Here is a 27,695-nt window from a genome sequence, read left to right as displayed (position 1 = left end):
TATCATAGCCTGTCATTTTAATTTTATCTCTTTATATTTATATGACAGTATGGAATTGTATATGACCAGAAGCAGCTCTTCTGACCTCCTAGGTCCCTGCTCTGGCACTACCCCACATGACAACCGCATCTTCGTAACCTGGCCTAAAATCCCACCTCTTTCTGGTTGCTGAGATTGTGCCTTCAATGATTTGAGGCATTACTGTGTTACAGTTCTGGAGTCAGACTGCCTGGGTTTGAATCCTGGCTTCAACACTTACTAGCTGTGTGGCCTGGGGCAAGGTAATCCCTCTGTGCCTCTGCTTCCACACTATCTGAAGTGTTGTGAAGATTAAATGAGTTAACAAGCCAAAGCACTTGGTACAGAGTCTGGCATATAGTAAGTGATCAATCAAGGTAAGCTAGTATTATTAATGTCTTAATTATATCACAGAACCAAAGGCAGCTCTTGCAATAGTCGGCCTCTGTTCTGTTTTTTTTTTTCTGGTGAGGAAGATCAGCCCTGAGCTAACATCCATGCTAATCCTCCTCTTTTTGCTGAGGAAGACCGGCTCTGAGCTAACATCTATTGCCAATCCTCCTCCTTTTTTTCCCTTTTTCTCCCCAAAGCCCCACTAGATAGTTGTATGTCATAGTTGCACATCCTTCTAGTTGCTGTATGTGGGACGCGGTCTCAGCATGGCCGGACAAGCGGTGCGTCAGCGTGCGCCCAGGATCCAAACCCCGGCCTCCAGTAGCCTTTGGAGCGCACGCACTTAACCGCTAAGCCACAGGCCCTGGCCCTGTTCTGTTAGGAGAGCTTGGAATTGGGAAATACATTAAGTGGTGCATTAAAATGAGTCCTGTCTTATCTAATTTTTATACAATCATAATAAATTGAGAATCCAGTTCGTTTTCACAGGTCAGCGGGAGTCAGTAAATTTGAAGTGTTCGTGTTGCTTTTCTGGAAATGGCCTGGAGGAGGCAGCGCGCGACGGTGGGAAAGGCTCGCATTTAGGACTTGAAGACCAGAAGAGTCACTAATGGGCTGTATGACCTTGGGTAACAACTGGGCTCGTTTCCTCTTCTGTAAAATGACTGAACTCTAAGGCATTAAGAGGCATTCGGCCCAGTGTCCTCAGTAGAAGAGCTAGTAAATGTGTGGAAAAACCACTGATAGGTAAATAGACAAGACAATCTCTGGAGGGATATTCAAGAAACTGTTAATAGAGGAATAGGGTGAAAGGAGACTTAACTGAACATTATTCTGTACCTGGTAAATGAAAAAAATTTTTGAGAAATGAACTAGTTTGCCACAAAAAAAATATTTAAGCCCAGGTCACTGAGTGGGCCTTCTAGCGGGGACTGTGAAGGCAACGTCAGGACAGCGTCCCCGTGAATCCAGGCTCTTTCCCCTCCCGTGGACCCCTCGCCGCCGCCCGCGCTCACGCACCCGAGCCTCACCCTTCACCCGCCAGACTGAGCTCGGACGCCGAAGCGGCTGTGGCCATCTTAACTGTGGGCAAGAGGCGTCGCCAAGGCAGTTTGCGGAACAGCAAGAGAAGACAACTCGAGGGGTGACTAAACCAGGTCATCAACACAGAGCGACATTCAGGCTGTTAAATGCGTTTCTTTAAAATGGAAGGAAGCTAGAGTGCCACCATCTTTTCTGAGGGCCACATTTATTTTTTCAGCCCTGGGACCACCGAGTTCGCGCAACCAGCTGTTTCCCGTGTCCTAGAGCGGCCCCACTCGAAGTTACTTCCGGTCCTCCAGGCCCCGAGGGACCCAACTCTCTGGAGGCCGAATCCCCAGCATCCCTCCTACGAGCGGGCGTGGCGGGGAGTGACTCTGCCTCTAGCCTTTCTCCCTGCTCCTTGCGCGGATGTGCCTGCGAAGGTTGGGCCGGACGGAGGAGAGGAAAAAGCTGAGGGTCGTGAGGTTCACGGATGTGGCTGTGTACTTCTCCCCGGAGGAGCGGGGGTGTCTGGGGCCCGCGTAGAGGGTCCTGTAGCGGGATGTGATTCGAGAGACCTATGGCCACCTGGGGGCGCGCTCGGTGAAGTCCAGCCGTCCTGTGTCTCTGAAAATGGAAAGGGGCAGGTGGGATTGACAGGACCGGGTGCGTGACTCGCCCCCACTCCGGCCCCAGGATGACTCGGTTTACCCTGATCCCCTCCAGATCAGCCCAACTGAAATTCATAACTCAGCTTCCCCGGCCAGACTCCTCTAGTGGCTCCCCAGGACTTCCTACCAAAAGTTCAAGTCCGAGACCACAACAGAAAGGCCCATGGCATATGAACCTCCTCCTCCAATTCAAAGGAGATCTCTTCCTACAGGCGAGCGATCCCATTTAGCTCCAGCTAAATGGAATCTTTGTTTTTTGGACAGGCCTCTAGCTTAATGAGCCTTTGCTCCTCCTTTTCTGCTCTGTATACACTACAGTTCCAATCTAACATGCTTCAATGCCCTTCTCAAATGCCACCTCCGAGAAATTCCTCCTGGAGCTCTTCTGCCCCATGCTGGAAGTCTCCTCAGAACTGCTGCTCTGTGTCTCTCTCTATAGCCCTGAGCACAATCTAACCAAAGGTCTCCATACCTGTGCCAGCAGAGCTCATATCTGGTATCTCTCTCCCTTAATGTAAATTTAATGCTTAGTGTAAGGAACCTTATCTCTGTTCACCAATGTTTCCAGCACCTAGAACATCTAGAACAATGCCTGGCACACAAGAGGTGCCCAATATGTTTTCATTAAATGAAGGCATAGGTAATCTTAAGAAACGTTTCTTGAGTGATTACGGTTCTTCTCCAGGATTCCCAGACCCCAAACCAACCCTCATCTCCTGGGTGGAGCAGGTGACCCAGGTCTGGGGTACAGATGCTCAGGATCCCCAGGAGAGAGGAAGCAGGAGAGACAGACAGAAAAGTGAGAAATGGGGGCAATGTCCCAGTTGCAGCTAGAAGGGAAAATGTTTTATTGAGCAAAAAACACCATCTACATGTTCCTTACTGCTGGTATTACTAATTTTTGCTGACCTGAATTTATGACATCCACTGGAGACTGGAATCTTGACCTTCTCTTTCTTACTTAAATGACTCTGAGACATTCAGTGGTCCCATGATCAGGTCACACTGTATAAATCACCCAAATTCTAGGTCAGTGGCAGTGTGTGAATTAAAGTTTAGGATGGAGGCAGTTCACCTTTCTGTCTGCAGGTCTCTGGACCCTATAACAGCTGCTCCTCTGGTTGAGGGTATCTCCTCTGGTTGGTCCTGAGGTGGGTGGGAATGTCCCTGACTTGCGAACCCCTCAATCGGCCAAGATAGTCTGGCAGGGGAGGCTTCCAGGGGGTAGGCACCTATCTGAATGCTTCTGCCATTGTGAAGGTTCATTCTGTCACCTCAACATGAGTAGACCTTGGAGAGGTAACAGGGCAAAAGGTAAGTTTTGAATCTGCCATGTTTCCCAACAGCCACTCAGAAAAATGATATATTTGGAAGGGGGCAGCAGAAGGAGTCTACAAGGGAGTTGTCATGAGCCCCTGGGCTCAGAGACTCTGACCTGGTCTCTGAGCCTGTGGCCAAGGCTCCCTGTAGCCAGGCCTTTCCCAAACCCCCAATCTATGTCTGGCCTCAACACATGGCACTCACATAGCACCCTCATCCCTGCCGAGTGCAGACACGCTTTACCATTACCTTTAACTTAGCTCAGTGGGCTCTGGAGAGGGACCCTTTGCCTGCTGCTACAGCAGCACCTGCCTCCACCACGGCAAGTACCTCTCATGCTACCTGCTGACTCACACAGACAAGCCATCCTACTCCTGTCCCCACTGTGGGAGTTGCTTCAGCCAGAGGCCCACCAGGGGGCCATGGGCCTCAGGGGCCAACCCAGGGGTGTGAACTCTGCCCCCAGGTTATTCCCCAGGAGGGTCCAGACCCCTTGTGAATTTCCAGCACTACCCAGAGCTCCCACACCTGTGCATGACAGGCACCACCATGAGGGCTGGGCATTGACAAGTGACAAAATGCCATCACTTGTTTTTTTTTTGTGAGGAAGATCAGCCCTGAGCTAACATCTGTGGCCAATCCTCCTCCTTTTGCTGAGGAAGACTGGCCCTGAGCTAACATCCGTGCCCATCTTCCTCTACTTTTTATATGGGATGCCGCGACAACATGGCTTGACAAGTGGTGTGTCTGTGCGCATCTGGGATCCGAACCCGGGGCCGCCGCCACGGAGCGCGCGCACTTAACCATTATGCCGGCCAAAATGCCATCACTTTTAATGGAAATTTTGTTCTCTCTTGAGTCCTTCAGGGGTCTGTGAGACTGGGAGAGCTAGCGCTGGCGTCCAGTCCCTGGGCAACTCTGCATCCTTACTCTTTCCTGACGTTTTGTCTTCTCCTTCCCTGCTTCTGCTGTGATCAACTCTTTACTTGCCCAGCTTCCCTGGCTGTGGGGAGAAGCATCTACCAGATACAAGTTGTCAGGCAGAAGCCTCAGGAAAGCCTTTGGAAGGAGGCAAACAGAAACGCTCCAGACTAGACTCAGACTAGTGCATTTCCATGAAGTGTGTGAAATGCTGTGACTGATTTAGCTGGCTAAAGGAAAAATGTCAAGTCTTCTTAGGGCAGGGTATTTATGAAGGCTTGTAGGGGCACAGAGTAGGGAATCCATAAATGTGTGAGAATGGGGAGGATGGGAGGTAGAAACGATGGGGAGAGTTGGTGCCATTTGCTGAGACAAAGCCCCCGGAGGGGCAGGTTGGGGGAAGAAAGGGATGAGTTCATTTTGAGCCCTGCAGGGAGGGAGGTGCCTGTGCGACATCCACGCAGGGGCAAGGCTGCAGGTGTCTGTGTGATCAGGAGCTCCCGAGCCAGGCTTGAGCTGGGGGATACATAGATGTTTGGGAGGCATCCTGCAGGGCATGTGGGGCGAGGGTAAGCTTGCAGAAAGAGGGTCCTTCTGACTTTTCTCAGACCTTACCCTACTCTCTCCCAGCTGCCCCCCGATATCCTGAAATAAATTCCCAGAATTTCGGTCTTGAACAAGCTTCCAATAGAGAAGTTTCTCTTTTACCCACTACTTTTTACTCTCAACATTGGGAAAGGCTGCTGTCACCCACTGATGGGCCGAAACCCAATTATAAACGGTCCGACGACGAAAAATAACGTCCGAATTCACACAGGCAGAGCGGGCCGGGTCGGGGCTGGCACTGCGGTGGCCAGGGCTGACCTCCCGCCGCGCTCGGTCCTTCCTGCAGACCTGGGCGGGGCTGAGGCTGCGCGTCCGGGCCAGCGGGTGCCGGGAGCGGCGCGGGAAGTGCGGCCGCTCCCCCCGGGCAGTCGGGCCGCTGGCCTGCAGGGGTGGGGGGCGCCGGGAGCCTCTCCCGCGCGGCCATTTTGGCTGCGGGTTCGAAGACAAAGCAACCTGGAGACACCGGGCGGCGTCATCCGGGCACGGTTGCGCAGGAGCAAAGTGCCTGAGGCCGCGCTGTCGCCATTTCTGAGGAAGGCGCCTTCAGTTCTGGTTCTGGGTACCTTCAGCCGCCACCTCTCCGTTTGTAGCCGCCCTCGTGGGCCCGCGAGGGGCCGGTGCCCGCTCTCCCGGCGTCCTCGGGCACGGAGGGCGGCGCTGGCCTGTCGCCGGGGCTGGCACTGCCCATGGCGCCGCCTCTGGCCCCGCTGCCCGCGCGGGAGCCAACCGGGGCCGAGCGCGAAGGGAGAAAGCCCGTGGCCGTGAGCTTCGCGGACGTGGCCGTGTACTTCTCCCCGGAGGAGTGGGGGTGTCTGCGGCCCGCGCAGAGGGCGCTGTACCGGGACGTGATGCGGGAGAACTACGGCCACCTGGGCGCGCTCGGTGAGAGCCCTACCTGCTCGCCGGGGCCCACCTCCCCGGCCACCCAGCCCAGCCACTAGTCCTGCACGTGGAATGGGAGGCCCTAGGTCCGGGAAGTCGGGAACGCGTGAGGCGACCCCCCGGCAGCGTAGGGTTTGCGTTCTTCTCCCCCAGGCTTCCGAGGCACCAAGCCAGCCCTCATCTCCTGGGTGGAGGAAGAGGCCGAACTGTGGGGTCCGGATGCCCGGGATCCCGAGGTGGAAGAGTGTCTGATAGAAGCAGACACAGGTGAAGTATTGGGTACTCTGTCTCGTGGGGACTTCCTCTGGGCCTGACCCATCCTGCTACCCTTTGCCAACTCTTTACCTGCTTCTCAGTTTCTTCCCTGAATTGCTTTCTCAGCCAACGCTATTTTGCCTGGTCCCTGCGTAGCTTCTGGATTCAGCCTAGAAAGGGGCTTGTGAGTATGACCCAGGCCCTGCTGGAGTGTAGAACCCTGGCATACCTGCCTTTCCACTCCCTGCTCCTGCGAATCTGAGCCCTTCACGTCTAGGTGGTCTTTAAGCTGTCTTGAGCTCCACATCACCCCTCCTGCTGTTTTCCTACACTCCAGCTACTCTGCCACCTCCTGTGTTTTAGTTTACTTTCTCTTTGTTATTTTTTTGTAGCAGCCTCCTTTCTCTTGGCTTCCATTGTTTTCTTTCTCCAGTTCATCGTGTCATCCTGTTGCACAGTGCCCTGCCCCTCTGAACTTGTCAATGCCAGCCACGTTAGTGCCTCTCTTTGTGCTGTTCCTGTTGCCTGGAGCATCTCTAAGCCTCCACTCATCCTCCATGATCCAGCTAAAATGTCATCTTCCTCTCCATTTCCCCAACCCTGAAATAGAATGTGCTGTTGTTCTCTTCCTTCCTTTTCTCTGGCTCTGAAGCTTTTCTTTCTGTCCTTTGCAGCTGAGGAAAAGGTGTCACTCCTAGCTTCCCTGCCTGTACCAAGCTGAGTCCCAGAGGCAGCTATGGGTCCAGAAGGTGGCTGTATCTAAGAGGTTTCTCTGTCACCATATGGGGTGTGGGATTCATGGACCAGGATAAGGCAGGGTCTGAGCTCTCCCCTTATCTCCCAGCAGATTCCAGAAACAAGGAAGAGAAAGGACAAAGAGAAGGGACTGAGGCACTGGAGAAGATCCTTTCTGTGGACGCTTGGCCTCCTGGGCTGAAGGGTCTCAAACCCCCTTCTGCTGAGTTCCCCAGTGGTTTAGAGCAGCCATCCAGGGCGCCTCGCCGGGGTCGCCCCCCACTCTGTGCCCATCCCCCTGTCCCAAGGGCAGACCAGCGTCATGGCTGCTACATGTGTGGGAAGAGTTTTGCCTGGCGCTCCACCCTAGTGGAGCATCTGTATACCCACACAGGGGAGAAGCCCTTCTGTTGCCCTGACTGTGGCAAGGGCTTCAGCCAGGCCTCTTCTCTGAGCAAGCACCGGGCCATCCACCGTGGGGAGCGGCCCCATTGCTGCCCAGACTGTGGCCGGGCCTTCACTCAGCGCTCTGCCCTCACCACCCACCTCCGAGTACACACAGGCGAGAAGCCCTACCGCTGTGCTGACTGCGGCCGCTGCTTCAGCCAGAGCTCTGCCCTCTACCAGCACCAGCGGGTCCACAGTGGCGAGACCCCCTTCCCCTGCCTGGATTGTGGCCGTGCCTTTGCCCATGCCTCAGACCTTCGGCGCCATGTGCGTACCCATACAGGCGAGAAGCCTTACCCGTGCCCAGACTGTGGACGCTGCTTCCGACAGAGCTCCGAAATGGCAGCCCACCGGCGTACCCACAGTGGCGAACGCCCCTACCCCTGTCCTCAGTGTGGCAGGTGCTTCGGCCAGAAGTCAGCCATGGCCAAGCACCAGTGGGTCCATAGGCCTGGTGCCAGGGGGCGCAGGGGCCGGGCGGCCAGTGGGTTGCCTGTGCCCCTGGCCCCTGGCCGAGGGGACCTGGACCCACCTGTGGGCTTCCAGCACTACCCAGAGATATTCCAGGAGTGTGGGTGATGGCCTTAAAGATGACAAGGCAAAGGGTGAAGATCTAGACATTGCCTGAGGCCCAAGCTGGGCTCAGGGGCCTGAACCTCTATGGCGGCTCCAGGGAGGTCACAGAATTTCTGGCAAGAGCTGGACCTGAGAGATGAGGACCATGTTATCTTAGGCCTTCACCAGCTTGATCTGTTGACACCTTGCTTCCTACTATCCCAGAATCTAGAAGCCCCGTTTACTGAGTTAGGGCTGAGGTAAGAACCCCCGTTAGACCTCCACTGTGGGGAAGAAAAGGCTGTTTCTCAGCTTGGATGTGTTAAGAGGATTGTGGTAGAGGAGAACATTGTTTTACCCATTGTACTGCAGAAGTTAAAAACTGATGGCCATGCACTGAATCTGGCCTGCAGCAGCCTTAATTTTTTCAGCCCAGTTAGCGTTAAAAAATGTTACAAATTATTGGTTAAGATTTAAAAGTTGGGATATTTGACACAAAAATCCAGGTTTCTGGTCTCTTGAAAAATTCAAAGATTTGGCAGCTCAACTTGAGCTCACACAAAACTACAGTTGGCGGTAGCTGAGGAGCAGCTGCCCCCTGTGGAGCCCGTGCTTTCTTGCGCAGCATGCCCACCAGTCGGCTCCTGACCGGTGTCAGCTGGCACTCTTCATGGCTTGTCCATGTGTCTGGCAAAGCAGGCCCTCTCCATCTGGCATTTTCCACTCATTTGCATGACCTATTGTGCTCCTCTAGTCAGTTGAGTTTGCATACTGGTCTACAACATTCAAGTTTTCCTGAATCAGGGATTCAGGTAGACAGCATATATGTGAAAGGGTGGCAGAAGAGAAGTAAAAGCAGGTTTTATTTTAGATCTTTGCTTGTATTGCATTTTATGGTTTACGAAGTACTGTCTTGTCCATCCACTCATTTCATCCTCATAACTGCCTGAGGAAGGAAGCATCTTGCTTGGGGAGGACAACCCAGTCAGGAAGAGGCAGTCAAGACTGAAATCTTTTAGCCCAAACCAACTGGTATTTCTGCCATAGCACAGCACTACTCTCAGCTGACTGGCTGTTCCTGTTTTTGAAGGGGAAGGCCCTGAGAGCACCCTCCACTCCTCTTCAGGCCTCCCTGGGAAGAGCCCTATGGCTCCAGCCTTACCCACCCTAGACCCAGCCAGGAGGGCCTCGTCACATTTTTGAACTGGAAGAGATCTTAGCTTTTCCATCCTTTTGTAGTTGGGGAACTGTAGACTGGGGAAGCCCAAGCAACCTGTCCAAGGTCACACACACGGTGAGATTCCAGGGTTCTTGGTTTACTGCTGTCTTGACCACACCACTTCTGAGTTCCTTGCCAGTGTCTCAGCCAGGGTTCTGGAGGCATGTGCCCACTCCCTATGATGGCACCAAGGTACTGACCTGGACTAGGGACAGAGCAGCGCAGTGTGAGTGAAGCCCAGGTACAAGATGAGTGACAAAGCAGCCACCTAGCAGACCAAGGCAAGGGAGAAACCAACCTGAAATGAGAGTTCCAGGGCAAACAAAAGCAAAGCTTGCATCTTCACTCTCTTTAGGTACCTAGCATCATGAACAAATGGGGACCAGGCCAGGAACAGGTGGGGTTAGCAGCCAGAGGGAACTGCACTTACCTATATTCCCAAGCTCTGCACAGAATCTCTCCCCTATCACCTTGTGACTCCATTATCCATCTACCACTAATTCCTTTGTGGTCAGAGCCCAGCCTTGTCTAGGTGATGGAAGTAACCAGCCATGGGCAGACCCTTTCCTGCCTCTGGTCAAGATGACCCTTCACCTCAAGGAGTAGTAGCAGGGCCTTATGTCCTCTGCTGGCCTGTGCCCACTTGCCTTCTTCACCCAACTCAGCCCCATGTCTGGCCTACCTTAGAAAGAAACCAGATTTGTCAACCTGGAGAAACTTCTAAAAGAAGAGACACTGTTCAGGTAATGAACTGACTTGATTCCAACCTAATCTTCAAATCTGGCCCTAAACTTTACTGGGAGGATTGGCTCATATGCCACCTTGTCACAAGGACATGGGATGAGAAGAGGTACCTTGGCAGCCAGAGCTACCTTTGTACAAGTTTTTAATTCCCTAGAGAAGTCAGTGCACAGCCCTTCCCCTCCCCTAACCCTCAGTGCTGCCTGGGGAAAGCCCAGCTTGCAACACCGGTTCTCAGCACAGCCTCAAAGCCAGATCTGGACCCTGCCCTCAGCTTGCCAATGAAAGGTGCCGTAATTACTGCTTTCTCTGAGCGCTTTGAAGTTTGCAAGGCTTGCTTAGGGCCCCAAAACCAGACCCAACTCCTGCTTCCTGCCCTCGTGACCCAACTTTCCACCATTTAATCAATTTTTTTTTTCCTTTTTTCTCCTCAAAGCCCCAGTACCTAGTTGTCTATCCTAGTTGTATGTCCTTCTAGTTCTTGTATGTGGGACACCACCTCAGCCTGGCTTGGTGAGTGGTGCATAGGTTCACGGCCAGGATCCAGATGGGTGAACCCTGGGTCGCCCAAGCAGAGCGCGCGAACTTAACCACTATGCCACTGGGCCGGCCCCCATTTAATCAATTTTTGAGTGTCATGAAATGCTTAAGTCTCAGCCTCACTCCATTCTTAGCTCCTCATTTCTTGGTACTGATACTTCCACCAAAGGTAGGGCTCCCTTTTGTCTCTGCTACTACAGGTCTTTGAGGCTCAGACCTTGAAACGGTTTAAGCCAGGAAGAGTTCCTAGGGCTTCCTTGGTGCGTCAGGAGAAATGCTTGTCTGCACCAGACAGAATGAGCCCCATCCACGTGGTCAGAGTGCGAGGTCAAGGCCATTACCACATGGCCCATCCCTAGCTTATCCAAGCCATATAAAATAAGGGTAAGTATTGATTTGAACATCAAAGATCCCTAAATTTTTTTGGAATGTTTGTTGATGTGTATCTTTCTAGGACCAGGATGTGCAAAGATGTTTATGATTCAAAGAAGCTAAAACTTGCTCTAGGCCAGTATTTTTCAAAGCCTTTTCTGCCACAGAATCACATGCAGTATCTCTTTAAAATGTAGTTAGCTCCCTGGGCACTGTCTCTGGCCTGTTGAATTAGAATCTCCAGGGATGGAATCTTATGCCTGCTAAAGTTGGAGAGAACCACTGCTCTGAACAAAACATTACTTTCTAGCTGCTCTTAGCTTTGCAAGAGCAGGGTTGGGTCTCAGGGCCTGTTCCAAATGTGTCAGACCAGGGCATGGCCTAGCCATACGCAGAGTCCCATTTCCTTTGTTCTTCCCAAAGGGGCCTGTACCATGGCTGATCTCTTCCTGGATACCTCAAATCTTCTTGAATATACTGGGGCATCTCTTGTAGCATCTGATAGAAGGCCTCTTAGAGGGCTTGTCCTTTGCAGGCAGGGAGGGAGCAGTTCACGCAGGAGCCCCTGTCACACTGAGAACCTTTATGAAGGCTATCTCAAGTGTGGGCCTGCAGTGTGGGCCAAGTTAGCTGGACCATAAGCCTTGGCTGTGTGCTGAACAAGTCTGTCCCAGTGCTGCTGCACACCAGGGGATGATGCTGTGGACAAAGTGGCCGCCCAACTCAGGACACACACAGGGCTCCTCCTCTCCAGGACACAGTGGTCCAATGAGGTCAGTGGACTCCTGCCTTGGATTAGTTGGTGCTGGGTCAAGTTGGAACCCTCATCAGAGGCTTCCCTGTGCTTAGAGCCTCTCACTACGGGCAGGTGGTAGGCGGAGGCTGGCTGCCTTTTGAAGGCCCATTGCATATACAGGACTGGTGCTGGAGGACGCTGTCTGGAAGCCGGCCATTCTTACTCTAAGCACTAGTGAGGCTGAATTTCCATGCAGAAAGGCTGGTGCCAAGGCAATTTGAAGCCCTGGCCCAACTTCTGCTACACATGAGGCTTTTGGCCTATGCTATGCTGAGTGCAGGCAGTGGACTATGTCAGAGCTGTGGCTGGAGGCCTCGCCACACACTTTGCAGGAGATGGCTGCTCTCCTGTGTGAATTTTCTGGTGGGTAAGCAGGTCAGAGGTCAGAGAAAAGTCTCATGCAGGAGACTACTGTCTCTCCCTTGTGTGAGAGCTGGGGATGACCAGGGCGTGCCCCAGGTCCAGCTCTTCCCATAATCAGTGCACTTGTAGGGGTTCTGCCTGTGTGGGCCCTCTAGTGCTGGACTATGTGAGCCATTCTTAGCAAAGGTTTTAGGACAGACAGACATTGGGATGGGAGAGAGGCATGCAGCTGGAAGCTGTTCCTCTGGAGGGCAGAAAGGTCCCCTACTTAATTCGTAGGAAGATATCTGTCTGTGATTCTATTTGTAAGCTCCATTGAGATTGCTTATCTCCAGGTTTTTACCACTTGGAATTCTCCAAATTCTTGTTCTCATCTCTTTTCTGGAGAATGGAAGATAGCATCTTTCCTCCTAACCAGTTTCTTCCCTTCATTTGTCTGGGAAGGCAACAAAACACAATCCATGGCTCTTGCATCATGCAGACAGGAGACTCTGGCTCATGAATTGTCAAGAACTCTGCCAAACTAGTTTTAGCAGCAAGGTTAGAAAAGGGACAAGAATTGGATCCTATTAACTTGTCTCTCCAGGGTCACTTTCTCCTTGATTCAAAGCTGCACCTAGGGCAGTGTTTTTCAGGTTCCCTTCCTCTACAAGCATCTATCCAGGTCAGAAAGGACTGGAGACTTCTTAGCTACCTTAAAGGCCACATGATTCGCTGTCTGTCCACTTCCCCGCCTGAACTCTATCACTTTCACCTGGAAGGAATTCCCATAGCATCCCTGCCTCCCTGTGTGAAAATCCAGGTATCAGGGACTAAGGCTCCTAGGGATTGAGTTAAACTCAGGCTTTGGGTTTAGGGGAAGGAGGAGGGGAGAGGCAGGGTAATAATAGAAAAGAAAGCAGCCTCCTCTCGGCAGGAGGGTCCCCAGACTGGCCCCTTCAGCACCTGGAACCTGTAGGAAGAAAAGTGCTGGGAAAGGGAGTGTGGGGGGGACCGGGAGAGGAAGGGTGTCTGTCCTCAGATGCCCTGCCTTCATTCTTCAGAAAGATAAAACACAGTGAAGAGTAAATGGGGGCGGGAAAAGTTCTGAAAGCACAGGCCCCGCTCGAGGGGAGACGCCAGGTACTACCCTCCCACTCCTGCGGCAGGCACTTCTTGCTGGAGGAGGAGGCGGAACCGGCCTGAGCACCCTCCAACCAATCAGAAAGGTGCCTCGCGTTCCCTGGCGACAATTAACGCCCAGCAGTTGGTGTTGTGGGAGGAGGTGGGACGGTGAGAGCACGAGCTCCACCGGCCAATCGCTGAGCTCCTTGGGTGGTAGGGGCGGTGCCTCTAGAAACCTGAGGCGGGGCTGTTTCCTTGGCAACGATCCTAGCCCTCTTGGAGGGGGGAAGGGTGGAGATTAAGAGGAGCAGAGAGAGGAGGGGGCCAGGAGGAGTGCGGTGGGTGCGCCGGTGTTGGGGAGTGGAGTTCCAGGACGAGGGGGTCCCAGATTCAGGAGCTTCGATGAGCCCAAGGTGGGGGTCTGCCCAGGTCCCTGAGGCGCGGCCGGAGCTGACCCAGAGGCTGGGGAGGGGAGGGGAGCTAGACACCGCCCCCGCTGGCGGCGGGAAGTGTCGCTCCTTCTCGCTGACCTTGGTCTCGCTTGTCGCCTCGCCCTTGGCCACAGGCACTGAGGGACGTAAGGCCCTGGAGACGGACAGATAGGCCCCTAGACGGACGGAAACCTAGGACATAGGCACACAAACTGCCCCAGCCTCTCCCGCTGGCTCTAGGGCGCCCCGTAACCCCCCACCTCAACGCCGGGGCCATCCAGCCCAGGGTTAATGCCAACGAGTTTCCACCTCCAGCCGCTCCTAGAGAGGCCGCGGCGCTAGCCAGCGGGGGAAACTGGCCGCGGACGGACACTTCCTGTGCGAGGGGAGGGGGTCGAACAGCCGCAGCCCAGCCGGGGGGCTGGGGGGCCGGACGGCGGGGTCTCCGGCGGGGACCGGTATCCGGGGGCGGCAGGGCCAGTCGTGAAGCCCCTCATCTCCGAGGCCACGACGCGTGGGGGCCTCTGAGGGCCCCAGGACAAGCCGAGATCTTGTGGGTGGGGGCGGGGCCGCGGGTAGGGGAGGGGCCCGGCGGGCCGGAGAGGCCCAGGGTCAAGACGTCCGGCCTCGGGGGCCGGGGCTGGACAGCCAGGTCCCCTGGGCGGCACTGAGCGGGCGGGCGGCGAGGGCCCGGGTCTCAGGGCTCTCAGGCCGGGTCGCAGGATCGTCCGCCATCGCCGCCGCCGCTGCAGTGGGAGCCGGCGGGGATGGAACGGGAGGCGTCGCCGTGGGGCCTCGAGCCCCGGGATGTGCAAAGTCCTGACGAAATGGGGAGCCCCGAAGGGTCCCTCAAAGGTGAGGGAGGGAGCGCCCTCCGAGGATCGTGCTTGGGAGCGGGAGAGGGGTTTGTGGTCTATGGGAGGGGAAGAGAGCCCGGGGCTTGGACACCTGGGACTTCGAGGAGGCGGGGGCGGGAGTTTGCTGAAGGGGAGGTGGCAATTTCAGCACCTGCCCAAGGGCCAGCGACCCTGCTTGAGGAGGAGGGAGAGGTTTGTGGCAACTAATGGTGGGACCCAGGGACCTTCCAGACCCTACACAATCTGGGTTTTCTGTAACTCTTTGATCCTGCAGGCAACATGAGTGAGAATGAGGAAGAGGAAATTTCTCAGCAAGAAGGCACTGGGGACTATGAGGTCGAAGAGATACCTTTTGGGCTTGAACCCCAGAGCCCTGGGTTCGAGCCACAAAGCCCAGAGTTTGAATCCCAAAGTCCCAGGTTTGAGCCTGAAAGCCCAGGTTTTGAGTCCCGAAGCCCTGGGTTTGTGCCCCCAAGCCCTGAATTTGCACCCAGGAGCCCTGAATCAGATTCTCAGAGCCCTGAGTTTGGACCCCAGAGCCCTAGGTATGAGCCCCAAAGCCCTGGATTTGAACCCAAGAGTCCTGGATATGAACCCCAGAGCCCTGGATATGAACCCAAGAGCCCTGGGTGTGAACCCCGGAGCTCTGGGTATGAATCTCAAAGCTCTAGGTATGAATCCCAGAGCCCGGGGTATGAACCCCAGAATCCTGGATTTGTACCCCAGAATCCTGAGTTCAAAACCCAAAGCCCTGAATTTGAAGCTCAAAGTTCCAAATTCCAGGAAGGTGCAGAGATGATTCTGAATCCGGAGGAAAAGGATCCCTTGAGCATCCCGTTGGGAGTCCACCCCTTGGACTCTTTCACCCAGGGGTTTGGGGAGCAGCCCACAGGGGGCCTGCCCCTAGGGCCACCTTTTGAGATGCCCACAGGGGCCCTGCTGGCTACCCCCCAGTTTGAGATGCTCCAGAATCCCCTGGGCCTGACAGGGACCCTTCGAGGTCCAGGCCGACGGGGTGGCCGGGCCAGGGGTGGGCAGGGCCCTCGACCTAATATCTGCGGCATCTGCGGGAAGAGCTTTGGGCGGGGCTCCACCCTGATCCAGCACCAGCGCATCCATACGGGTGAGAAGCCCTATAAATGTGAGGTCTGTAGCAAGGCCTTCTCCCAGAGCTCTGACCTCATCAAACACCAGCGCACCCACACGGGCGAGCGGCCCTACAAGTGTCCCCGTTGTGGCAAGGCCTTCGCTGACAGCTCTTACCTGCTTCGCCACCAGCGCACCCACTCTGGTCAGAAGCCCTACAAGTGCCCACACTGTGGCAAGGCCTTCGGTGACAGCTCCTACCTCCTGCGGCACCAGCGCACCCACAGCCACGAGCGGCCCTACAGCTGCCCCGAGTGCGGCAAGTGCTACAGCCAGAACTCATCCCTGCGTAGTCACCAGAGGGTGCACACCGGGCAAAGGCCCTTCAGCTGTGGCATTTGTGGCAAGAGCTTCTCCCAGCGCTCGGCACTTATCCCCCATGCCCGCAGCCATGCCCGTGAGAAGCCTTTCAAGTGCCCTGAGTGCGGCAAGCGCTTTGGCCAGAGCTCTGTGCTGGCCATCCATGCCCGCACCCACCTGCCGGGCCGCACCTACAGCTGCCCCGACTGCGGCAAGACCTTCAACCGCTCCTCGACGCTGATTCAGCACCAGCGCTCCCACACCGGCGAGCGGCCCTACAGGTGCGCCGTGTGCGGCAAGGGCTTCTGCCGCTCTTCAACGCTGCTGCAGCATCACCGCGTCCACAGCGGGGAGCGGCCCTACAAGTGCGATGACTGTGGAAAGGCCTTCTCACAGAGCTCCGACCTCATCCGCCACCAGCGGACCCACGCAGCCGGCCGGCGCTGACCTGGGGCCCTGTCAGGGGTGGGGAGCTGGTGGGCAGAAGAGAAGGGGACGGGGAGCTGGAGAAATCTTTACAGAGAGTAATGAAAAAAGCTGGAGGAGAAAGGAGTTGAGGATTCTAGGAGGAGAGGGGGCCAGGGTGGAGGAAGTTACATGCCCTGGAGACTTATGGGAAATGGGCTATGAAGAGGGGTTGGAGGGAGGCCAAACAGGCAGCAGGAGGCTCTGGGAGAGATCCAGAAAGAGGTCAGCAGAGAGCAGGCTTCAGCAGCAGCATGCCCCTTGGTGGCTGCCTGGCTTGGCAAAGTGCTAGGTGGGGGTGGGAGGAGGGAGGGGGAGGGTTACTTAATTAGAGTGGGGTAGCTTAGATTGGTAGCTACTGAGACCCTCGTTGAGTCAGGAGGGGGTGAGGGTAGATGGGATGGGGAGTGGGGCCCTGGGTTGGGGCCTGGGCCTCTGAGAGCAAACCCCAGCCTCCCTTGTCTTCATCAGGCTTGGAACCCCTGAATTTGAGTTCAATAAAAACCTTCATGTGGTAAAAGAGACTTGTCCTTAAAATGTGTGCATGGATAGTGCCCTGGGCAGTGGGAGGCACTAGGTCATAACTACGAACTGCCAGTGAAGCCATAAGGCCTTGTCTGGGAAGTGCTTTTATATTCAGTGTTAACTGGAATCTTATGACCTGAGGCTCAGGAGACATGACTTGCTGACATCTGCCCAAGTTCATGTCCCATGCTTTGAATGCTGCACGAACACATAGGGAGCCCAGTGTGGGAGGTGTGAGAAAGCCCTTAACTTCGTGGAGATCTCTCTTCCTAAACACCGAGAGTCTGTCCTTGGGCTGGAAAACGGACGCTATTCCCATACTCAGGCATAGAGCCTGCTTTCTGTCTCTCCCTGGCTCCCAGCACCCAGCAGCACCATCCCTCTTCCCCTCCCCAGCTGGAACCTCTAGCCACCACTTTGTGCAGACTCTGACCAGAACCACAGGGATTATCTGCAGTTCCAACCCCAGCCATAGAGGGTACCTATAGGACCCTGTATGAGGATTGGACAACTCCAGCCTTTAAGACTCTCCCACCAGGCTGGCCTGATTTGCCACAACTCCGCCTCCTTTTTAGACCCCTGTACCTATTGATGTAACCACCCTGCTACCACTCCACCTTTATCCTACTTTCCTTTCCCATCTGAGCCTCAGCCCTCCTAACACTTGGCTCCTCAGGAAAGGATGGGGAGTTGGTGCCATCAGTGAGTCTGGGGGATTCTGGGGTGTGGCCTGTTGTGCTTAGCTGAGGAGGACAGGCCATGCCTCGGAGAATCACCCATCTGCTGAGCACGTCTTGAGATGAACACCTACTAAGGGCCTGAAAGTGTCCTGTGAAGGTTGCTTCATTCTATTTCACAGATAAGGAAAATGGAGCTCACAGAGCTAAGTGACCTGCTCAAAGTCACTCCGTGGCTAAGAGGCAAATGAGACATTCAGACCACGTCTGCCAGCCTCCACCTGCCCCCAGCAGCTTGGCCACACAGGCAGGTGGGGAGTCATCACTCTATAAGGTCTCTTGGGCCTCAGAATCCTGACATCACCCCCAGCCCCATGCCCATCCTCAGGGCCTTGTAGCTTGTCAAGAGCAATTAGCTTTTCTAAGCACATTTCACTCCAGCCTCTCATGATGGGCAAGCTCTGGAAGGGCCTTAGAGATCATGTAGTTCAATACGGTTTGATTGCAGTGGTTTTCAAAGTTTTAGTTATTTTTGGAGTAAAACATTATTTTTCAAGAGAAATCTCACAGTCTTTTAAAGACCTTTGTAAACTTTATGCTCATTTTTATACAGACACCCTACCACATATAATTTCAAATATTAAAATACTCCAACTCCCACATTAATATAGTTCATATATGTAACTACATATGTTGAATAGAACTGCATTTGACCACCTGACGTGAGATTACACTTGTAGACATTTACTTCAATATTTATTTCAATTATACAATTTAATTTATATATATATATATATTTTGTGTGTGTGTGTGTGTGTGTGTGTGTGTGTGAGAGAGAGAGAGGAAGATCAGCCCTGAGCCACATCCATGCTAATCCTCCTCTTTTTTTTCCCCCCCAAAGCCCCAGCAGATAGCTGCGTGCCACAACTGCACATCCCTCCAGTTGCTGTATGTGGGACGCGGCCTCAGCATGGCCGGAGAAGTGGTGCGTCGGCGCGCGCCTGGGACCCGAACCCGGGCCGCCAGTAGTGGAGCGCGTGCACTTAACCGCTAAGCCACGGGGCCAGCCCTAAGTTTTATATTTTGAAGTTGATTTCTTTTTCAGCTCCCAAATGTATTCGTAGGCCCTTGGAAGCTGGGAGGGCCTGGGCACGGTGCCTGTGGTGCTTCATTGATAAAGTAGCCTGTATGGGGCCGGCTCTGTGGCTTAGCGGTTAAGTGCGCGTGCTCTGATGCTGGCGGCCCGGGTTCGGATCCCGGGCGTGCCCCAAGGCACCACTTCTCCGTCCAGCGCGAGGCCGAGTCCCACGTACAGCAACTAGAAGGATGTGAACCTATGACATACAACTATCTGCTGGGGCTTTGGGGGGAAAAAATTGAATAAATAAAATCTTTAAAAAAAAAAAAAAAAAGTAGCCTGTATGCACAGACCTTAGTATATAACTTAGTATATAATCAGCCCCCACCACCCCTCTCTTCCATGGCAGTTCCTGAGGTACCTTCAGATCCTAGGTGGAACAGACCAGACCCAGAAAGGGCACATGTCTTCCCCAGCATCGTGGTGGAAGAGCTAGGACTCCAATACCAGGTCTCTTAACTTGGAGTCCAGCATGCTGCTTTTAGCACACCATCCTGCGCAACTAAACCACCATCTCTATCCACCTCCATTATCAAGCACATAAGTACTGGGAACAGTGCTCAACAGTTTACAAGTGTTATCTCATTTAATGCTCATAACAGCTCTGAGGGCTATACAGTTATTATTCCCACTTTACAGATGAAGAAGCAAGTCCCAGAGAGGGTAACTGCCCCACGTCACACAGCTAGGAAGCAGCAGAGCCTGGATTCAAACCTAGGACTGACTGGGTTTTGACTATTTTCCTAACAATACTAAGATGTTATTTAGTCTTTCACTCTTTTTCTCCCACAAGTACAGTGTTTTTTAGAGGCTGCATGACATGTGATGACATATGTCATCACTCTGACGGCTCACCTGGAATGTGGGCTTGGGTGTTCTTATGTTTTAAAATTTTCCCCATTTTGGGGCCAGCCCAGTGGCATAGCAGTTCAGTTCGCATGCTCCCCTTTGGCGGCCCGGGTTTGTGGGTTTGGATCCCAGGTGTGGACCAACACATCGCTTGTCAGGCCATGCTGTGGCGGCGTCCCATATAAAGTAGAGGAAGATGGGCACAGATGTTAGCCGAGGGCGTCTTTCTCAGCAAAAAGAGGAGTATTGGCAATGGATGTTAGCTCAGGGCTGATCTTCCTCACACACACAAAAAATAAATAAAATAAAAATTTCCCCATTTTAATATCTAATTGGATAAACACCAATAATATAACCCATATAAACAAAAGCTCTTTGGGGACCCTCAATGTTTAAGAGTGTAAAGGGATCTGGAGACCAAAACATTTGAGGGCCACGGAATCAAACCTTTATTGAACACTTCCTCTGTGCCAGCCCCAGTGAGGGGTCAGTGTTGGTAACACGTGAGTGAGGCTTGAGTCCTGCCTTCCAGAACCTCCTACTCTTGAGATAGGAGCCCACACAATCAGCACCACAGTTATGTGCCCTGATGAGGTATAAACAAGGTGGTGATGGAACGGTCATTTTGTCTAGGAACGGACGAGATGAGGAAAGCTTTGAAAAGATTTTAATGGATAGAAAAGAGGTGGACCTGCTGGCAAGGGGAAAAGCATGTACAAAGGGAGAGAGACAGAGAAAGTGTATGTATGTGAGGACAAGTGCTGTTAAGTGAGTTGGGATATAAATTCCTGGGCATGATGATGGCAGGTCTGTTCCTGAAATGAACCTCCCAGATTTTCTGTGCTTTCTTGCTTCCTGCTTTGATGAAAATATTCACTTTTTCTTTTCTTTTTTAGTGTCACAGAATATCACCTCCTCAGAGAGACTTCCCTGACCACCTATCTAAAAAGGCCCTGTCCATCACCCTGTAACCTGTTATCCCTCTTTAGTATCTTCATGGCCCTTATCACTACCTGGAACCACATTTCTCCTCTTTTACTCTGTTTTCTCATGGGAGTGAAACTTTCTGAGGGCAAGGACTTATTTGTCTGTTCATCACCCTGCCCTCCGAGCCCAGAATAGGGCCTGACACAAAGCACTCAAGAAATGAATAGAACTTGACTTATGTTTCACGTGACCCACAGATAATTTCATGTACTTTTAATAGTTCTGTGATATTCCTTAGAGTTAAAACATTTTTTCCCCTCTCTGGGAAATGAGGCCTCTCTTCTTCTTTCCTGATGTCTCACTTATCCAGAAGGGGGTTGATGAGGCTGGAGAGGCCGGCAGGCTTTGAAAGACTGTTCTGGGCCTTGTATACCAGGCTTGGGAATGTTCACTTACTCCCTTATGGGCAGAAGGGAGCCATCAAAGGTCACTGCTTGGGGGACCAAATGTTGTTTCTCACCACCTAGCGCTGGACCGGGAGCTGGCTTAGACTTACTCAATATTCCCCTGGGGTCCTACTGACCACAAGAGGGCAGCACTGACTAGCCCCCTCTGTCCCTTCTATGGGGAGGAGGTGCTGAGAGTCAGGCCCCTCCAATCATTGCTTTAAAAAAGGGGGTCAGGGAGCGTCTATTCTCACATCTTAATGAATTGTCGATGCTTCCCTAACCTTTTCTCACTTTCTGTGTCTCTCTCCCAGCTTCTCTTTTGAATTAACTCACAATGTCAGGTGCAGGTCAGTCTCTAAGGGTCATCATGGCAAAAAAAAAAAAAAAAAAAAAAAAGAAAAGAAAAAGAAAGAAAGAAAAGAAAAGAAAAAGAAGAGCTGACTGTTTTGGTCCCACTTAGTGAAAGGGTTGAGAAGGAAACACTGATTTAATTGAGCCAGGCTGGAATGTTACACCAAGCATAAAAACATCACAAAATTGGACAAAATTTCACACTTATTGGATAAATATATGTAGGCACTGTGCTTGGTACTGGGGAGCCAGGTGAACAGATTATGGTCCCCACCCTTGAGCTCACAGTCTCACAGTGGGAGCCACAGTGGGGTGTGATGGAGTCCTGGTGGGGCTGTGGCAGGAGGGGCCAGGCATCTGAGGAAGACTGAGCCTTGAAGGATGGGGATGCCACGGCCCATCCAAACTTTTTTCTCTATCTTCCCGCAGGCTCCCTCCCTAATTCAATGAAATTGTTCAAGCACCTACTATGTGTCTGGCTCTGTGGTATCACTAGGATCCCAAGGTGAAGAAGACAGGTATGGTCCCTACCCTCATGGAGTTCACTGTTTAATTTGAGAGACAGATATTAAGTAAATCATTTGACGATTAACAAATATGATCCGTGCGATGAGGGCCAAGTGCAGGCTAGTGTAAGCGTGTATAATACAGGAGCCCAACTGAGTCAGGGTCGGGGGCTGCCCTGAGGAAGTGATGCATGAGCTGAGATCTGAAGGCTGAGTGAGAGTAAGCCAGGAAAAGGAGGCAGGAGGAATGTTCCAGGCAGAGAGAGCAGTCCGGGTGAAGGCAGTGAGACAGGAAGGAGCCTGGCAAGTGAGAAAGGCTGATGTAACTGAAGCTTAGAAAGGGAGGTGGAATGTCTCTAGAGGAGGCTGGGAAGGCAACAGGGGCCCAATTTTGCATTGGCATATTAAGGATATTTTGCAGATTTGGGAAGGCACGTTAAGGAATTTGGTCTTTAGCCAAAGGGCAAGGGGTATGCAGCAGCAGTGTAGTGACACAGATTTGTTCTCTGGCAGCAGAATGGGAAGCTGACTGGACTCCTGGCAGGAGTGAGTGCAGGGCAAGGTTCTGGAAGTCTGAAGCCTCTGCGGACATCTAAGGGCAGGTGGGTGTGAGGGCCGGGAGTGTCACTAGGTCCTGAGATTACAGTTTCTCCAAATTTGGATCAGACGTTCTCTTCCAGCGGAAGAAACTAAGAGGGGCTGATGGAAGCCAGGACCATCTGACAATTACAAGCCCTCACCTCTGTAGCCTTCCTGGCCCATCCGTCAGTGGATCCTCACCATGAGCCTGCAAAAGGAGGCGGGCAGGAATGAGCTCCATATCCAAGATAGGAAAACAGGCCTAGGGAGGGGCAGTGACTTGCCCGAAGACACACAGTGAAATGCAGGTAGAGGCAGACTGGCACCAGGCATCCCAAGTCCAGTCCTGGACCCTCTGCATCAGGCCTGGGCCTCAGTCTTTGCCACCTCCATCCTGGGCCTCCTCGTCACGGAGGGGATCCAGGCAGCCAGGATCCACAGCCTCTTCCTCAGACGCTGGCTGCTCAGAGTTTTCTGCAGGGATTCCATTTGAGGCATCTACGTCAGCCTCCATCTTCTCCTTCAGGTTCCGTTTGAAGAAGCCAACCTATAGGAAGATAAAAATTGAGTGAGCAAAAAGTCCACGGAGCACGTTGGACCAGTTGGCCCCGGCAAAACGTGAAAGCACCCTTTATGTTAATAAGTCGTATTGTGCACAGACTCGTGGTGTCTGCTCCGGGGATGGGGTGAGGGTTCTTGGCAACATGTTAAAAAGCTGTACATTTCATAGTTCATTCTTTAGGCTCATCACAATGTCATGTACCAATATCTTAGGTGGGTGATGTGACAACATCTAGTAATAACAGTAAGAGCCCGCACTTATCTGGTGCCTAGTCTGTGCCATGCACTCTCTGTTGAAAGCTCAAAACACATATATATTCTTTGGCTCAGCAATTCCAGCTCTAGGAATTAATTCTAAGGACTATTTGGACAAGTGTGCAAAGATGTGGGTAACAAGAGCCTTTTTGTTCACATTGTTTGAAAGAGATGTATGTAAATGACAAACAATCTAAATGCTCATCAATAGGGAACTTGTTCAATAAGAGGTGGGGCATCCATGGGCTGGCCCAGTGGCGTAGCGGTTAAGTTCGCCCGTTCCGCTTTGGTGGCCCAGGGTTTGCGAGTTCGATCCTGGGCATAGACCTACCCACCGCTCATCAAGCCATGCTGTGGCGGCGTCCCATATACAAAAATAGAGGAAGATGGGCACAGATGTTAGCTCAGGGCTAATCTTCCTCAGCAAAAAGAGGAAGATTGGCAATGGATGTTAGCTCAGGGGCAATCTGCCTCACCAAAAAAAAAAAAGAGGTGGGGCATCCAGACAGCAGAAAAACACCCGGGTTACAAAGCAAGAGGTAGATCTGATTGTGCTTAGATGGAAAGACATCAAGATATCCAGGGAAATATCCAGGGAAAATACAAGTGGTATCTATGGTATTACTCCATTGACTTTTTCTACATATATACACATACACTGACTGTTCTCTCTTTCTCTCTCTCATGCTCGCACATACACACATATTTTAACAATAAAATTAGAACCTGAAAGAACAGAAACAAAATGGCTGATAATGACAACCCTCTAGGGGTGCAATAGGAAGAAACTTTGATTTTGTATATTCTCCTTTCTGGAATATTTGAGTTTTTCCCATGGAACATCTACCCTCCAGCACTCTTCCTCTGGCTAACTTCTACTCATCCTTCAAATCCTAACTCAAAAACCACCTCTCTTGGGAGGCCTTCCCAGACTCCCCAGCCTGTTAGGCTCCTGTGTTATAGGCTCCAGAGCACACAGGCCCCCTAGTGGAGCCCTCGTCATGTGTGTTCCTGTCTGTCTACCCCATTGGACTGTGTGTTCCACGAAGGCAGGGACCATGTTTGTGGTACGCGCCTCTGTAGCCCAGTGCCTGGCCCTCCCCACATGGGAGAGTCCTTTTTCCTGGGTACCTAGTCCTGGCTCTGCCATTGCTTGGTGGAAGGATGGGGGAGAAGTCTCACTTGCTCTTTGGGCCTCAGCAGCCTCATCTGTAGAAGGAGGGAGTAAGCCGAGGCCCCACCTAGCTTTAACACTCCTTGGTATTGATCTTGGTATTCTCCTCCCTGACTCCTGCCCATTCCCCTTTCTGCAGCCTGGATATCTCAGCAATGCCCTTTATTCCCAAAAGCTCCCACCTTGTAGAGCACCCAGAAAATCAGCAACAGCAGCAACAGTCCCCCGATGCTGCTCAGCAGGTAGAGATAGAGCATTTCCTTCTCATATACAACATCAACCTTCATGATGACCTGGGGGAGGAGGAGAGGAGGGAAGCGCAGGGAAGAAGCCTTTCCCATACCTAACATTTACTTATGAATTTGACCTCCATCTCTAGGTCTTAGCATTTCCAGTTTGGACTGTATCACGACACTGGGCTTGGGCCCAGACCCTCTCTCTCCAGTATACCTTCCACTGCAGCCAACCAGAGCCAACTGGCAAACAAGCACCATGGCCTACCTTAAACCCTTAAATGGCTTCCCCTCAGCAGAAGGATAAAATGCCAGAATCTCAGCTCAGCAGGCAAAGCCTTCTAGAACCTGGCTTCTGCTTACCTTAAAAAGGTAAAAAGCTAAAAGCTGCCACTTCCCTTCTCCTGCTCTGGGCTTCCTGCTCTTAAACCTGCCCTGCCCACTCTCTCAACTCTGAGCCCTGTTCTCACTGCTCTCTCTGCTTAGAGCGCCTTCCCTCACGCTCTGCCAGTGGGACGGGTACCCCTTTGCTGAGCTGCCATCAAATTGATCTTTACCTGACACATCTCAGACAGCTGACCTTGTGGTCTGCTTGCCCACCAGTGGTGGCGGGGAGCTCACGGCTTCCAGGAAGCCTCTGCCCAGGCTGATGGCTCTGGCTATGGGGCGGTTCTTACTGTGCTATGCTCACCCTTCTGCGGGGCTCACCCTTCTGCGGGGCTCTCCCACTTCCAGCTCTAGCTCTTCCAGCTCCCCCTTGGAGTTCCTCATATCCTCTGCTGATCTCTGTTCCTTGGGTCTACTGAGGAGGTAGAGAGATACCTGGGCCAGAGAGGCATTGCTGCCATAGAGGTGGAAATGCTTGCTGCTGTTGAAGGAGACGGAGAGAGAGGTGCAGAGGCTGAACATGGAGGAGGCCTGTGGGAGGGTGGGGGAAAGCATCAGGGCCAGCAAGAACAAGGACCAAGAACCCACTCACTTCTGCCCCCACCTCAACTCAACGGGGAGCAGTGGAGAATGGGTTCTAGTGGGCTTCTACTCAGTTCTCTACTGTAGCATCTAATGTGCCACTCCACATTGTTGGAAGGAAATTTTTCATATAAAGAACATAGAAGAACTGTCTGTAGGCCCATGAAAACAGCCATGCAAATTTCAAACAAATCATGGTTCTCTTTCATCTGCAACTGTGGGGATACTTCATCAAGATAGAACCAAAAAAATGCAGGAGGACTACATGGTGAGGAAGCCTACCCCCCACCCCTCGAGGCCCCCCACAACCACTTCATGTCTGCTGCCAGCAGGCGCTACCTCGATCTCCCCCACCAGCTCCACAGTCCCGATCACTTGGACGAGGATCTCTTGCTTGAAGACAACTGGGCAGCGGAACTCGGCTCCAGGCAAACAAGGCTGAGGGGACTAGAGAAAGCAGGGGGTCAGAGAGGCCTATCTTCCCACCTGCACTCTGCCCAGCCCCCACTCCAATTTCTTAGCTCACATGCCCATACCTCAGCCACACTGGGTGGCCTCTCCAGATCCTTACGATGGCAGTTGACAGGAGGCTCCTAGGAATGAAGAGGTGGGGTCTTTGGTTAGTCCAGAACTGAGAGAGGACACTGGCCCCTTAAGCCCAGAACCTGATATTCCTCCCTACTCCCCAGATAAGACCTTGGCATCCCCCCAGTTCTTCCCAACTGGCCCTTGGCAGATTCAGACATCACTGAGTCCAACAGAATTCATCCATCCTCATTCCCTTCCCACACACCAGTACCCTTTATGAGCTCACCCCCACAGACCCAGGTGTCCTTTCCTCCTCCAGGCAGCACTCACCATCTGCACACTCCAGTTGTACCTGATGGGCCCCTCACTGTGAACTCGTGGTACCCCAATCACGGCCTCCAGGGTGGGCAGGTTGCGGTCATGGACAGAATGCTGAATCCTCACCTGGTACGGAGGACAAGGGGCTGCAGAGCCCGGAATGCCAGCCACCCCAACTGCATCCCAGATACAAACTTCACTGGCTGAGGCCCGAGAGCCCACTCTTTGTTAGGCAGTGGGCAATGATCGACCACACCTGGCCCCTGTCCTCAAAGCCTTACAGTGTGGGTTATGTGCATTTCTCTGCTTTCTCCACATGGCAAACCCTCACACATCCTGCAAGGTACTGCTCAGATATCACCTCTGAAGGTCTGGCTGACTCCCCAAGGATAGAGCAGCTTCCCCATCATGTGTTTCCACAGCACTCAACCTCCCCAGCAGGATGGCAAAGAATCTGCTGTGTGTCTGTATCTCCACTAGACTGCGAGAGCTTTATGAGCACGGGAGCGATGGTTTACTTCATCTGCAACTCCCCACTGCTTGACACGGAACCTAGCACACAACAGGCCTCAAGGAAAGTAGTTTTTTGAATGAGTGAAAGAATGAATGACATTTAACAAGGATAGATGCAAAAATTATATGCACAATGCAGGTTGGGAAAGACCCAATCTTGGCAAGTGCATTGAATTAATTTAAGAAACATTTCCTAAGTACCTTTTTATACAAAAGAGCTTTCTGTGCTCGGGCTGGATGACCCAGGAATGTATAAGAAAGTGACACAGGAGTAGCACCAGTGAAAGTCTCAGGGAGGTCAAGCAGGGAGATAAATATCCAATTTGAGGGGTTCTCTTGTTCAACGAATACTTGTGGACACTTTTAAAATATCAGTTAAATTAAACTGAAAAGACCTCATGTCAAAGGCAGCATTTCAATTTGACTGTGAAAGATAGACAGGAGTTTAACAGATGAAGATGGGGGAAGGCATCCAGAAAGAGAAAATGAGGGAGTTAGGACAGCAGGTGAGTGTGATGTGGCCGGAGGGTAGGGTTCCTAGAAGGAGAGATAGGAGATACCTGTGGAAAAGACTAGGGATGAGACTGTGGAGCCTGAAGGCCCGAGGGCAAGAAGTCAGGGGACCACTGACTAGGCAATGGGGAGTCGTGGGGCAGCTAAGGAGCGGGTGGCTCCAGGGGGGTTCATCTACTGCAGGCATTGAATGGGAAGAAGTTGGGGAAGGCAGGTCAAGGCCCACGCTGGGGGCCTGGGCCAATAGTCCAGTTGCAAGAAGATGCGGAACTGAGTCTGAGCAGTAGCGGGGACAAAAGAAAGAAGAGGGTGCAGACAGCAGAATGTGAGGAGGCAGTGGGACCAGGCACAGAGGAAGGAGAAATTCACCCAGACTGGGAAGTTTTGCTTGAGGAAAAGGTACTTTTAAAGAAAGATTCTAAGCAAGTCAGAGGAATGCTGGCTTAGGGGAAGATGATAAATTTGGTTTA

General features: G+C 52.6%; 3 protein-coding genes across 6 annotated transcripts in view; 2 read left to right on the top strand and 1 right to left on the bottom strand.

Moving 5' to 3' along the window:
• Positions 1 to 5,303: 5,303 nt before the first annotated feature.
• On the top strand, positions 5,304 to 8,696 carry LOC101400738 (zinc finger protein 764). Its single transcript, XM_014794542.2, has 3 exons — positions 5,304 to 5,834; positions 5,988 to 6,101; positions 6,937 to 8,696. Exons 1-3 carry the CDS (start codon positions 5,639 to 5,641, stop codon positions 7,848 to 7,850), a joined length of 1,224 nt encoding a protein of 407 aa, XP_014650028.1. The 5' UTR covers positions 5,304 to 5,638; the 3' UTR covers positions 7,851 to 8,696.
• Positions 8,697 to 13,993: 5,297 nt separating this feature from the next.
• On the top strand, positions 13,994 to 16,453 carry ZNF768 (zinc finger protein 768). The gene is made up of 2 exons (XM_014794540.2): positions 13,994 to 14,247; positions 14,524 to 16,453. The coding sequence occupies exons 1-2, from the start codon at positions 14,160 to 14,162 to the stop codon at positions 16,140 to 16,142; spliced, it is 1,707 nt and encodes a 568-aa protein (XP_014650026.1). The 5' UTR covers positions 13,994 to 14,159; the 3' UTR covers positions 16,143 to 16,453.
• A 3,321-nt stretch (positions 16,454 to 19,774) lies between these two features.
• Positions 19,775 to 27,695, bottom strand: part of ITGAL (integrin subunit alpha L) — a 39,494-nt gene continuing 31,573 nt past the window's right edge. For 2 of the 4 annotated variants that reach the window (XM_087417309.1, XM_087417310.1), the window contains exons 26-31: positions 26,212 to 26,325; positions 25,890 to 25,946; positions 25,693 to 25,800; positions 25,093 to 25,302; positions 24,334 to 24,444; positions 19,775 to 22,708 (exon numbers count right to left, since the gene is read on the bottom strand). In XM_087417309.1, coding sequence (XP_087273435.1) covers positions 22,535 to 22,708; positions 24,334 to 24,444; positions 25,093 to 25,302; positions 25,693 to 25,800; positions 25,890 to 25,946; positions 26,212 to 26,325 — 774 coding nt within the window. In that variant the 3' untranslated portion in view covers positions 19,775 to 22,534. The remainder of the gene's footprint in view (positions 22,709 to 24,333; positions 24,445 to 25,092; positions 25,303 to 25,692; positions 25,801 to 25,889; positions 25,947 to 26,211; positions 26,326 to 27,695) is intronic. The other 2 variants (XM_087417311.1, XM_087417312.1) reach the window with 1 other exon arrangement.

This window comes from Ceratotherium simum, chromosome 26 (genome assembly GCF_057802395.1).
Source record: "Ceratotherium simum simum isolate JZ-2026a chromosome 26, ASM5780239v1, whole genome shotgun sequence".
Taxonomy (NCBI): domain Eukaryota; kingdom Metazoa; phylum Chordata; class Mammalia; order Perissodactyla; family Rhinocerotidae; genus Ceratotherium; species Ceratotherium simum.
This window is presented reverse-complemented; position numbering and strand designations above follow the sequence as displayed.